Raw genomic sequence first — 13,532 nt, 5'->3', positions numbered from 1 at the left:
AGATATTAAGCAACTGCTTCAATATATGAATCTAAATGAGCTTAAAATTTTTAGGCAAAATAATATTTTCAATAAGTTCTTGCCTATATTTTGTTGCGGTTTATCATTTTAGTCCCATCATTGCTGGGGCTAAAATTGCCTTATGTAGGACATAATTAGTAGGAGTGAGTTGATATATAAAGCATAACTGAGCTGTGAAGATAAACTCTTGGCTCATACCATAAACTAAGGTTTTATCAAAACTTCAGATGGTAGAATATGAAGTCTATCTGAAAAACCCTCATGATGCTCTTTCTCTTTAGAGAAAGCCACATATCACTGCTAGCAGCTAGGGAAGTCACCTTTTTCTTTTTCACTTCCAGCCCAGAGATTTGGAGGTTTGGGGATTTGCTGTTTACTGGAGATTTTCATCGTGGGTCACTATTTTCAGAAAGACAAATCCATAACTATGCGGCTTCATATAACTGGTTGAGAAAAAAAAGATCAACATACCCAAGGCTTTAAACATTTGCATCCCTCCATACTTTCCTTCAAACAGAACAGTATTGTTGAGTGGGTTGAAGGCACGGCACATTCTCACCAAAACCACTTCCAAACAGCCTATCGGACATGAAAAAGAGCATAAGTACCACACATTACTGCAAAGTACCAGAATATAAGAAAATTCAAGAAAACATGTTGGAAGACATTAGTCATTAGAAACACCATGGATAGACACTCTTCCAAGGCATCTAGCAGATACGTTTCTGAATAAGAGAAAAAAAATATTTCTGTTTGCTCTGAGTATAGCAAGTGGTAATTTCTGGTCCAGCCTAACCTTTTCTTCAGGTTGCTTTTTCCCCCATGGCAGCAAATCAGCAGCCTGGACTTAATCTTAATTTAGACCTGGGCAAATATTCTCATTTTGAAATACTTTATCCTGAAAATCAGGCATTTATTGAAGCTTCTTTTGGATAATTAAGCCTTTTTTGCACAAAAAAAGCAGCTTCATTCAATGTGTATATGAATCCCAGCTTCATTTGAATGGAGGGAGAGAACATTATAAAGTGTTATTAGAGAGAAAATAAAAGTTAAAGCACCATCAAAAAAACCCCTAAATTGGATTGTACTTTTGTTTCCCTTGTTTTTCATCCAGGTTGGGGAACAGCCAAAGAACTCTTCTTTTTTTTGACTCATCTTTCCTTACTTTTCCTTACTGCAAAAACATCCAGATTGCGAAAAAGAAGGAAAAATTTTAAGCATCCCTTAACTAAATTTAACTCTCCTGTAAGAGCAACTCTGAACCTGAGGATTCTTTTAGAGACATGCTTTTGAGTGAAAAGTCCTAATTTTCTAACTCCTGCTCAGCATTAAAAATGAAACAGAAAGAAAACCTGACATATTTACACATGCTGAAGCTAAACAGAGTTGTCTGCCAGTATGATCAAATATAGCAATATCTTTTGCTGAAGGTGCAGTTGTGTTGTTAGCTTTGCCAGCCAAATGACTGAAGTTACGTAGGGTGAATCTTCAGAATTTTCAAAATTAGTGTGAATTTTAAAAAAACAGTTCTCATGCTATGGCTCTGTTTTTCCAGGAGGTTGCCTACATGTTCCCAGGGTCTCTGTATCCCCTCTCTTTGCATCTGTGCCCACCGTCTCATCCTCTGTGTACACAGCTCTGAATCACACTGGTTTTCGTCCTTAATAAAGAGGTCTCCATTGAAATAGGAATTACTTCTTAAACTTTTACAAGCCGCCTCACACAGCATCCTACATTTTACACGTGGAGGGAGCAGGAAAATGATATGACAGGGTAAATGTATTTAATTACTAGTAGCGGTTCACTTGGTCATAACATTTTGCCCTCCTGAGTCTGGCGATGTTACTACATCATCACAATAAATCTTGTCATGATTCTTTTGGAGGACAGAAATTACCAAGTACCACGACAGGGAATGAAACCCTTTTCCCCCTTGCCCTGATGCACACATGTGCACATCCAGGCACACACAGAGAGCACGGCCGGAGCACACCATCGTAATCCGCTCTCATTTATTCTGAAACCAACTGGCGCCAGCAGGGATTTTCCCTCCTGTGCACTGGCTGGAGGGTATTTCTGTAGTCTCATTAAAAAGATTAGAGATGACCACAGAGGCAGGCCCTGGTGAGCCCCGTGTTCATTTCACTAATGACAAGTGGGGATTTTACAGGGTGACAGATGACTGATTCGACCAGCTCAATTCGCAGGGTCCTTCTACCACATGTCAGGTTGGAGACTGCAGTTTCTGCAACAATTGTGTGCATGCGTGTACTCAACAACCACAACTGACTGTAGAAGGAAGGGGATCAGAAGGCAGTAACGTGATTGATGTGGAAAAATACAGAAGGTTTAATGTAGCTAATGAAACAGACTGTAATGAGGCCTTCTTCAAAATTAAAATGATTTGTAGAACAAAACAGTAGAGCACATTTCTAATGTGCTGTGTGCTAAACGAGTCTTGAGCCTGCGGCGTTTACCTACCTGACTTAAGAAGGAGAATTTGGTCGTTCTGGCAGAGCTCCATGAAGCCTGTTATGCGCTTTGCAAACTCCACCACATACTGGATAGCGTGGGTGATCTGAATGGCACACTGCTGCCACAGGGCTTCTCTGGTCTTCCAGGAAAACACACAGAGAAATGCAAAGCAGTGAGCAAGCGGGTTCATCAGTGCATTAAGTTCTTCAGGTGGTGCTGCAGAAGGGAGCACTCCTCGGTCATCCACCCCATCCTCAGGCAGAGGTGGCAGCACCTCTGCTTCTCAAGGTACCCCTGAGTTTTCATTAAAAGGCTGTTTTCACAAGCCTCGGTGATCTGAACTCTGGCATTGCCTCTTCAAAGGGCCAGAATGCATCACAATTGCAATGTCGGCTTTTGTGCAAAATAGACAAACAGTGGCACAAACAATGTAGACAACCCAGGGCAGTCTTAGGGCAGAGTGCTATTAAGTTATCCAACAGAATATTTTTGCTAATTTGAAATTTAAAACAATATATAATTAAACTGTCATTGAGATCTGAACACTGCAACAAACTTTTGTTTCCATGATAATCAACTTCCTCGCACACGTGTGCATATGTAAACCGATACTCTTGGTTTGCATGCTACAGCACTGCAAGCTGTGGCATATTTTTATTCTTGCTAGTACTGCATAGCCCCTTAGCTGTCAAAGAACAAACTGGAGTCTCTTCCTTCTCTTCCATTATCAGCTAATGTGCCAACTGAAATCTGATTGAAAAATCATTGCTAGTGATGCTGTTGTGAGAGACACAAAGATTTCTGTTGACTAGACTACGTCTGAAGCGGTGCCAGTGGGAAAAAGTTTGAACTTGACCCGAGAATCTCAGAAGAAGAACAAAAAGGTAGTGTAATAAGATCATTTTTTCCACACAGTTTTGAACAACTTCAATTTCAGGAGTACTTTCCATTTGACATTATCCATTGTCTATAAGTGACAGGTATTTGTTATTCACATAAAAAAGGGGATGTGTTTTCCAAATGATAAGGGAACAAAGTTAGGTTGTCTTATTTTCTTAGAATGCTTACAACAGAGGATCCAATTCTGATCACATTAAAGTCAACTGAATTTCTGGATGGATTTTAGAAAGCTGGATTCCATAAGCATGCCTGAGCTTTGACATAGCAAACATTCCAACACGCTGGAAAGCTGCTACTTCTTTTTATGAAGTGTCACTCCTTTGCTTTCAGTAACCAGCTCCTATATTTAAAAGCCTGTTTTGACCTATAGGAAACTCATCAGCATATCCTTTCCAAATACATTACACTGTTAACAATTTCAAACCATAAGGAGCAAAAGAAAGATCATATTACAGGATTGTACCTTGCTCTGGTAAACCTTAATTTCTTCATATGTGTGAGTCTGCCACGCTAGCTGGTGCAGCTCCTCCATTGTATATTGACATGTCTCCAAATGAGATTTAATGATGTTTTGTGCAATTCGATCTGTGGATAGGAGAATAAAAGTATCTGGCATGAAACAGTGAACCATGATTTGCAATAGAAAAATGTTGAAAATACTGAAGTTGGAAAATGCAGATTTTTTTTTTTTAAAAAGTATCTTTTATTTCCAATGCTACCTTTCTATATTTTTTAAAAATTTATTTTTGAAGATGGCTGGTGCAAAATATTTCAGTACTCAATACTAACACAAAGGATGCTTGATAAATAATGAACCTGCACATGAAAATAACAATGAATCTTGTGACACTATTTAGACTCTTATTCTGGAAGTGATATTTTTTTTCTGTGTTAAAATAAATGTCATTTGGAAACCCTTGTTACTTGATAATTTCTGTCTGCCCCAAGCCTGTGCAGCTGCCCAGCTCTGGCTTCTGAATCCTGACATGGTCATTTGCATTACCTTGGCTTGACTCATATCTTGACACAGGAAACAGGTCTCATTTTTTTCTCAAGTTAGTTTTCAGCTGGATCAATTTCCCATTTAGCTCAATGAACACAAACACGGAGACTGGTGCTAGCAAGGGGTGGAAGCTAGAACTAGTATCCTGGGTTTTAGGAAAGATGGGGGGAATATATCTCACACAGAGGATTAAGTTACCCTAAAGTTACTTTGAAATTGCAGCCTTAGAAACCACTGTGTAACATGGAATGCAGGATGCAAGGGGAAAGGGGAACATTCAGTGCTGGCCTGAGATCCCACTGAAAACTGAGTAAACTTCTCAGGGAAATATTTTAAAGTAGATCTTTGTCCTTTAAACCACTTGAGTGGCTTAAAACAGTTTTCACAAAAACCTTCAGTGTGAATTCATTAGCAATGGAAGTTGAAATGTCTTGATAAAACATGCTTTAGAAATGTGATGATTTCTTATTTTGCAGCTTCGAGACCTATATATCTAATGAAGCTCAGTGCTTCAGCCTGGAGACAATGCTTAAGCTGAGTAACTTTTAAGCAACGGAACAAAGCTGAAGTCACAGAACTGAACTGCAGCCCTTGTGGCAGAATTGGCATTTCACAGAAAACATATTTGTCAAAAAGGAAAGGACACTGACAAAGCCTCAGACAAACCTGAGCATAGGAAGTAGAAAAAAACTAGGAATGTCGTCATTTATTCATTCCCATCCTCAACAGTTTGCATACAGTGGGTTGATCTGGTGCTTGGAATACCAAAATAAGACTTTCTTTGGTCAAATGTTGAGTGAATTTAAAAACACGAGCAAGAAGAAAGGCTGTAAAATGAATGTAAACATGCATATGCTCTGTGCAAACACTGCAATAGGAGTGTTATTTAAAGGAGAGGTGCCCGCGCTGTCACAGTTAATAAGCTGAGGCTCAGTGGAAAAGTGCTGAAAAAAAACCACAAAAGAGTTCCAGGTTTTTGTAGGAACAATAAAACCTGCTCAATTCAATCTTTACAGGTATCCCTTTAAAGGTCAACACTATCTTTAGGTTTCCTGATGGAAGAATTGACTCAGACATGAAGATAACTAGAAGTGTATATTAGTGAATAGAGGGATCTATCCATTGTTCTTTTATGGAAGGTTGAATGCAAGTCTTAACCCATGATGGTAAGCTGTTACATTTTATAGTAAAAATCTTACAGACAAACGGGCATGCTGGAAAAAAAGGGATGATGAATTGAAACAGGTTACTTAAAGGATTAAGAAAGGTTTATTTGTATTTCTTTAACCAAGAAAAGCAAGTATACCACACCTTTTTAGAAAGATCAAATTTCAGATGTTTACCCCCATATTGTTCTATTTAAAGTACAGTTTTAACAGTATCATCTCTCTGGAAAAATCATTAGCTGCAGTAAATCTGATTGCAGATGTTAAACTCAAGCTATAAGTTTTTTCACTTATGTTCCTGGAAGAATTTAACCAGACAGACAAATATGGTCAAAGCAACATTTAGGCCTTGTATCTAAAACATCAGTGAAAGAAGTATGATTTCAACTTCTACAGCCTGAATGGTTAAGGATTTTGCTCTCTGCATCCATTAGCTGGTCTTTTCTCTCTTGTGCTTCGTCGGCCAGCTCTCCGAGCCTCACCATTTGTTACAAAATCTGGAACTATTCACATTCTTGACATAACGAAAAAGCTTACAAGAAATACCTCAAATACTTCAATATTACTGCATGGAGATATTTTGAAGAAGATAAGGTGACCTGATGCCAACAATCTGAAAATAAGACCTTTTCATTTCCCTGGCCTCAAAATATTCTTGATTAGCAGTTCTACACTACTGCAAAGATCCTCAGCCCAACTCCTTTTCTTACCATTTATGTATTGACTTTAGGATCGAAGATCTGACAAACTCTTGAGGGTTTTGTAGGGATGGCATCCTGTGTTTTACCCCATACATATTTCTGTATGTACTTGTGCTTATGTTAAGCTGACATTAAAACCCATTTAGATGTGTGAAGGCCTAGGGCAATAGCAGAAAGCAGCAGCTGACATACAAAGAGGAATCAGGTGCAAGACAGACTTGAAACTCTTGTGCTGCAGGCTAGGCAAGGCTGACTGTGTGGTAGAAAGGGTAGGCTGGGTCTCTGGGGAGGAAAGGATGGCTCATTCAGCACAAGCAGCAGAGGAGGCTGCTTGCTGACACTCAACGCTGGAGTCCCCAGAAGGAGGTTTATGCAAATATAGCACACTGGGTGTTCAGAGCTTACATGATGCAAAAGGTAAAAGAAGTATAAGCCTGGCTTCTCAGATGCTCCAGTAACAGAAGTTCCAATGCAGGCAGACCAAAGCATATAAATTGTAAATGGTTTCAAAGACCATAGCCCCATTATTTTTTTTTCCTCTGACATTATCAGTGTTTATTATAGCATATTCTCACTAATTAATCTAGAATCAGTACACATCTTGGCAAAACCCATGTGAAAATAATTTCCTCAACTGCTGGGAATAATGTGCTGACATCTAATGTAAACCTGTACTGTCACATGGCACAAGTACTGTGCCGTACACAATATATGATACATTTATGTGAGACCTGGCAGCTCTGAATCACTGCTGGCAACTCAGTTCAACAGATTAATTCCTAACTGAAAAGAAAAGAAAAGAAAAGAAAAGAAAAGAAAAGAAAAGAAAAGAAAAGAAAAGAAAAGAAAAGAAAAGAAAAGAAAAGAGAAAAGAAAAGAAAAGAAAAGAAAAGAAAAGAAAAGAAAAGAAAAGAAAAGAAAAGAGAAAAGAAAAGAGAAAAGAAAAGAGAAAAGAAAAGAGAAAAGAAAAGAGAAAAGAAAAGAGAAAAGAAAAGAGAAAAGAAAAGAGAAAAGAAAAGAAAAGAAAAGAAAAGAAAAGAAAAGAAAAGAAAAGAAAAGAAAAGAAAAGAAAAGAAAAGAAAAGAAAAGAAAAGAAAGAAAAGAATAATCAGGAAAGAAAGCAAACAGCTTTATTCAGTGGGAGGAGAACTGCTACCTTGATGCAGAGGCTGTGGCCTCAGTCCTGTGGAGGTACCCTGCACTAGGAATCCTGTTCGAGTGGGCTGCAAGGACTGTGAAAGATATCTCAATTTTTTTTTTTTTTTTACTTCAATGTGAACTGCATTTCTGATTGAAATGTTGTGGGTATCCATTTTACATAAGTTGCAGCAGGTTTGCAAGTTTTGCTTTATGAAAGGAAAAACAGATGATGCTGGATACTCAGGTGTGAGAATCAAAGTCTGCAACATTGTATTTTACAAGTACCAGCTGCTGCAAGTGTTGAGTGAAAATTAATAATTCCAGCTGACAGAATTACTGAACCTGTGTAAAAGAACCCGTGTTCACCACCATCATTATAACAACTACAGGTCTAAACTGAAGGATTTGTAAAGCTTATCTGCCACAGTATGTAAACACAAGTGAATACCAGGTGCTTCACTCCTCCTTCATCTATATACTGCGTTTATTATATTATGGCTGTATCTTACCATGCATCATGATTGCCTCGCACTACATGATACCATGGCGAATCTGAAAACCATAGCGTACCCTAGCGGATTAACTCTGTCTGGGAAGCATGTCCCACAGAAAATAACATGTTCCCAGTATCTGAACTCCAGAATGCACTGTGACATGGAATCATTTGAATTAGACAGCTTTGTTCTAAATCTGAAGATTTCTTAATATTGGTACCTTGAGATTTCTAATGGAAAACAGACAGCTTTTGTAAAAATGCTATGCCTTATAAAAAAACAAACAAACAAACAAAAACCCAAAAAAACCAAAACAAAACAAAACAAAAAACCAAACCAAACCAAAAAAAAACAACAAAAAAAAAACCCTCAAAATGTAAGTAGTCTAGAATAAAGTATTTACTTCCAGGGAGACAAACCAGAAACAACATACTGTAATCCAGCAAATAGTCAATAGTTGTAACCAATATGAGGTCTTAAAAAATCAGAAATACTCAAACAAGATGTATCCTGGAATGACCACTTATATTTCATTTATTTCCTGCATATATATGACTGGCTTTCTATAATGGCCCACTATGCTAGCTGTAAAGTTTTGTCCGTTCTTAGGGGTGACAGGGAGACCTATGCATGGCTAGTTGTCACTGCTGGAGAACAGAGACCCAAGAGGTCCGGCTGGTTTCCACGTCCCGCAGCGGGCAGGAAGGAGCGCTGCCCCTCCTGGCACAGCAGCTCGGGCACTGTTGGTGGGGCCCTGGAAGGTGCCAGCTGGTGATGGGAAATGAATGAATAGGGATTTTGCAATGTGGCAGTGTAAAAAAATAATTCAGATGTGTAGCAGGAGATGTCCAGACGAAGCTGAAAATTGCACATCAGGAAGCAGAAAGGATTATCTATCAAAAAGATCTGTTATTATTCAGAGACAAAAATGTGGGTTTCTTGAAAGAAATACTGTGTGTGTGTGTATGCAATTTAAAGGCTGTGACATTCAACTTGTCAGACAAAAGGTCTCAATGCTTATGACTACATGAAGCAAGAAAGATGTATATGTACAATTGCTGAAATAAAGGCTGTACAACATGCAAGTGAGTATGGTAACAGAACAAATAAACATCTACAGAAGGTGCTCCTGGGCTTGTGTCTCAGTGGTTATGAATCGGACTGTTGAGGCCAATACCTGAAAGAAGCCACGTGCTAATATTGATGGGAACTGTCCTGAGGAATAGTGAGGGATCTCATTTGTCCTAACAGAATTAAATGAAGCAACCACAGAAAAACAGCATCTAAAGGGTGAAATGTGCCACATAGCACATGAACAAGACAAAGATGAGGAGGACCTTGAGAGATCAATTCTGTTTTAAAAAAATGAATAGCTTTTAAATTTGACCTGGCCTACCTAAAACTACAGAAACAACAAAAACCCTCAATTGTGTGAGGATGGCCCAGTGAAGTCGGCTATACCACAATAAGTGCAACATACTGAGCCTGGTTTCTTTCAGACGTTTAAAATATCACTTGCCATTCCCTCTGACCTGCCATTCACTGTGTTTGGCTGGGTAAGAGGCACCATGGGTAAGTTTGCCTCAAGATGCTGGTCTGCTCAGTCCAACTACCCAGTAGCCACTGCCTTTTGGGTGAACAGGGGCCTGGGTCACGGCTTCTGCCATCTCCTAAGGTTGTCTATCTCCCTGCCTTGTTGAGTAGCCTCTTTTCCAGAGCTGGGTACCCAAGTGTCTGAGACCTCTGCTCCACTTTGCTGAAGCTGGACAGTAGCTAAAGAAGTATTGGTGGTCCAGACAGAAGGACTGGGAAAATAGCAAGACTGCAAAAGCCCTATTCCACCACTAAAACACACCAAAAGCATATGTTGCACAGGAAGAACAGTGCAGAAGCTATGCACTTCTCACGTAAACTTGGGACTATGGCTCACAACTTCCAGAACAGCAAATGACCTTTTCAGTTTTGGTTCCCCTGCTGGGTGCCTTTTTTTTTTTTTAACCTACTGTAATTTCTTATTTTAGATTTCAGGAGACACCTCACAAAAGGTACTCTCCAAAGGTTATGATCACTCAAATATCTATCAATCCACTGGGTAGGAGCTGTTTAAATCCTAAAAGTGCACACAGAAAACTGAACATTGCAACCTAGATAATATAAATCAGCATAGCACAGACCTGCAGGGGTCTTTCATCAGCTGATGAGTCAGTCCTGCCTTTTTCAGCCATTTCGTTGCAATATTCAGAGATCTCAAACTATGATACTGAGGAAAAGCTCCAACTTGGGGTCAAGTACAATGCTAGTGGGTATGGGTGTAGTAACTCCATGGACTGCACACATTTACCAGCTGTGAATTTGGCCTGCTAAGTGGAAATTATCCACAGTGCTCAGCAGTGTCTGTTTCCTACAGGCTCTTTAGTTCTTTCATTTGTCTCTTTTTTCTCAGGAGAGACTCCAGTTTTTCTCAGCATTCCCTTCTTTTGCACTGGGAACTGAAGAACTTTGATGTATGCCTCCTAAAACACTGATAATCATCCTCAATTAAAATGAATAATGAATTTTTAATTTGCCACTTACCCTTAGGATCCAGTTGAGCAGCTAAGAGCTCATCTCAGCTTATATCCTAAGTTGAGCTCTCACAGGGATCCACTTTGAATTAATGCTGCAATAACACCACAGCTTTGGCTGGCTGCTGTAAGCATGCATATCAGGTTGTACAACTATCAAAACTTCAGCTAGACATTCAAAATAAAACCTCTTTTCTAGTACCCCAAAATAATCACAGAATCACAGATGCCAAGCTATCAACACTCTTCTGTACTCTAATTCAAGGCTATTAGGACTGCAAAATGTAAAGTTTTACAAACTGGTTTCATTATATGGATTACCTTAAGAAATTCTTAGACATTAGTGGGGGCAGTGACACAGGGAAAAAGGCAAAAGTATTTCTCGATGTTGCTGTGAAACACGAAAAATAGGTCCCAATTTTTTAAGCTGAAGTGGCTGAAAAGTCTGAACCTTTTTTTTACAGAGAAGCAGGAACATTATTTTCCTAAAAATGGTTGCAAAAAGCTCACCCCATATTTCGTCTGTCCCTGGCATTCTCAATGTCATAATGCACAAAAGATTTCCCTTTCAAAACTGTTATAGATAGAGCAGAAAGTTTTATAACCCACATTTGTTTAATAAATTTGTAACACAACACGATATGCAGCCTAGGAATATGATATGAAACATTAAAACAATCATATGAGACTAGAAGTGCTCGAATTTAGTTGAGGAAAAACCCTCCCTCGTGTTCAAGTTGCTGAATGCTTACTGTCAGGAACAGATTGCACACTGAGGCAATATTATGTATGTGAATTCTGCACTTCTCTCTCCCTTCGAAATAAATCAGTGTTTCATTTGCCTTCCAAAAAAATACTAGTAAATTACAAGAAATGGCAGTACAATTGAATGAAGTCCTAATCTGGAGGAACATGGAGGATGGACCCAGAACTCTGTTAAATCCTAGAGGATCTTTATAAATGCTTAAAGGTCTCCACTTAATAATACTTTTCCTGGGTCTCAGCCAATTTAGTAAAAAACGTATATTTTGTACTAATTAGAAATCATTTAGCTGGCAGCAAAAGCACTAACGAAGGCAATAGCAAGAGCTTACGGGACATGGACTCTACAGGCACTGTATAATTATCACAAATTTATTGAGATGAGCTGTTTTGTAACTTGTTCCAGCATAGCTTACACAAAGAGATCTTTGTATTAAAATTGAGACTGTTCTGAAACAAGAATGTGGTTTCATTTATTACAATTAAGCAAATAATGCTTGGAGTGGACATTGTTCACTATGAAACCTAGAAATATGCATGGAACAATTGGAATATTAAGGGTTTTAAATTAGTGTTGGAAGGGTTCGCCCTGTCATAGTCTGCAAAGGGCTAGGAGAGGTTAGACATGCAGTTTAGCACTTCTTTCATTGTCACAGGCTTACATTTAGCTTTTTATAAATATTTTAAGCAACCTAGGTATAGAAATGATGGTTCTATTTTCCTTTAGTGTGGCAACGGGGTTGGATCAAAGTTGTGTGTTTAGTGTCAGAAAGTGAAGCAATTTTGTTATCATAAGCAATGCCAGAAATTTCACTGATCAAGAGAAAAAATGTCCACACAGACAAAAAGGAACACAAGACAGTGCCCTGTGCCTTAATATCTTCCTTTAACTATTCCCTGCAGGACTATTGCACTATAAAAACTGTGTTCTGATAATCAGTTTCAGCATATGTCTGAGCTCTGTGTCAGTGCATTGCATTTTTCCATGAAACACATCCATGTACCTCTCCTGTGTGTTTCACTCCAACTTTTTCTTATAGCTTTTCTCTCTTGCATAAAAGAATTGTCACTGTTCTGTGAAATAAAGTATCAAAACTGAATGGGCTGAAGAAAGACATTACCTATAGAGCTGGGAACAACATTACAAACTGCATAACAAGCAGAATTACTTTATTCTGAAGAATAAGGTGGAAAGTAGTGAAAACCATGAAGTGAGTGATGAAATCTGCCAAACAGAAGACACACAGTGAAAAAAGTGAACTACGGCCTCGAGAAGTCAAACTTAGGATGTTGCACGTGTACTGGGAAAGAAAAAAAAAATTGTAAAACCAAGCTTCTGTTGGCTTCCTTGTGCCTGGGGATTAAAGAATGATAGAACAATGTTGTCCTAGATGATGAAGAACTACAGTATGGAGCCAGATCAGGCTTTCAGAAAGCACAAGGTAAGTGTGACTGTTGTCGGTGCTGACTGCCCAGAAACAACATACACAAACATTAAGCAGGGAGCACTGGCACTGAGATTAAAGGGTTCCTAAGATGAGGAAATAAGCAACGTATCACTACTCATTCAAAGCACACCTATTTTTGCAGATAGTATGCCACTTCCATAAACTACAGTGATTCATAAAGCATCACTGCCTTGTCCTCTTGGTTCTCATCTGCAGTGATACGTTTGCCTCCTCACGGGATGTGTGTGAGACACAACCCTCACAGACCTGCAAGACAACATCTTTCACACAGCCCAGGCCCTCCAGGCTCTGGCACATGCTCCAGCCTTCTCTTTTTGAGGGTTCCTTGCAGAAATCCAGTTACCATTTTTTCTGCTATTGACATTGCTCCTCTGAACCATACAAAAGGGAGTCAGCCTATTCATACGACTGGCAGCAGCAGCACACCTCAGTACTTGTTAATACGATTAGCTTTACACTGATCTTTTTGTGTGATTTCTAATCTGACAATATTCACAGCACAGTGCTATCCCTTAGAAGACTGTCATGATATATGGTAATATATGGGATGTATGATATGGTATTTTGCATATTTTGACTGCTACAAATGTTGCTTTCTAACTGCTTTTTCGATTCTCAGTAGAATGAACATATTTTGTGAAGTTTGATTATGCAAGAAAATATTCGTATGTTTTGAGAAGAGGAGGAATTTTATATATTTGCTTTAATGGGTTAGAAATTTGTTCACTTTAAACAACTGTATTATCATGCTTCAGAAATATAAGCTATAAATAGGTTTGTTTTTAACACTGATTAAGGCATTTTTAAAATTCATTTGTAAAACAATCTGAAAAGGAA

General features: G+C 38.7%; 1 protein-coding gene across 1 annotated transcript in view; it reads right to left on the bottom strand.

The window, feature by feature from the left end:
* The window catches only part of RORB (RAR related orphan receptor B), a 144,766-nt gene that overhangs the window by 17,783 nt on the left and 113,451 nt on the right, over nt 1-13,532 (bottom strand). Inside the window, exons 5-7 of the mRNA XM_065046001.1 lie at nt 3,860-3,981; nt 2,503-2,635; nt 493-600 (exon numbers count right to left, since the gene is read on the bottom strand). Coding sequence (XP_064902073.1) covers nt 493-600; nt 2,503-2,635; nt 3,860-3,981 — 363 coding nt within the window. The remainder of the gene's footprint in view (nt 1-492; nt 601-2,502; nt 2,636-3,859; nt 3,982-13,532) is intronic.

Source organism: Columba livia, chromosome Z, assembly GCF_036013475.1.
Source record: "Columba livia isolate bColLiv1 breed racing homer chromosome Z, bColLiv1.pat.W.v2, whole genome shotgun sequence".
In the NCBI taxonomy this organism is placed as follows: domain Eukaryota; kingdom Metazoa; phylum Chordata; class Aves; order Columbiformes; family Columbidae; genus Columba; species Columba livia.
Note: the sequence above shows the minus strand (reverse complement) of the source record. Positions and strands in the feature narration are given on the sequence as shown.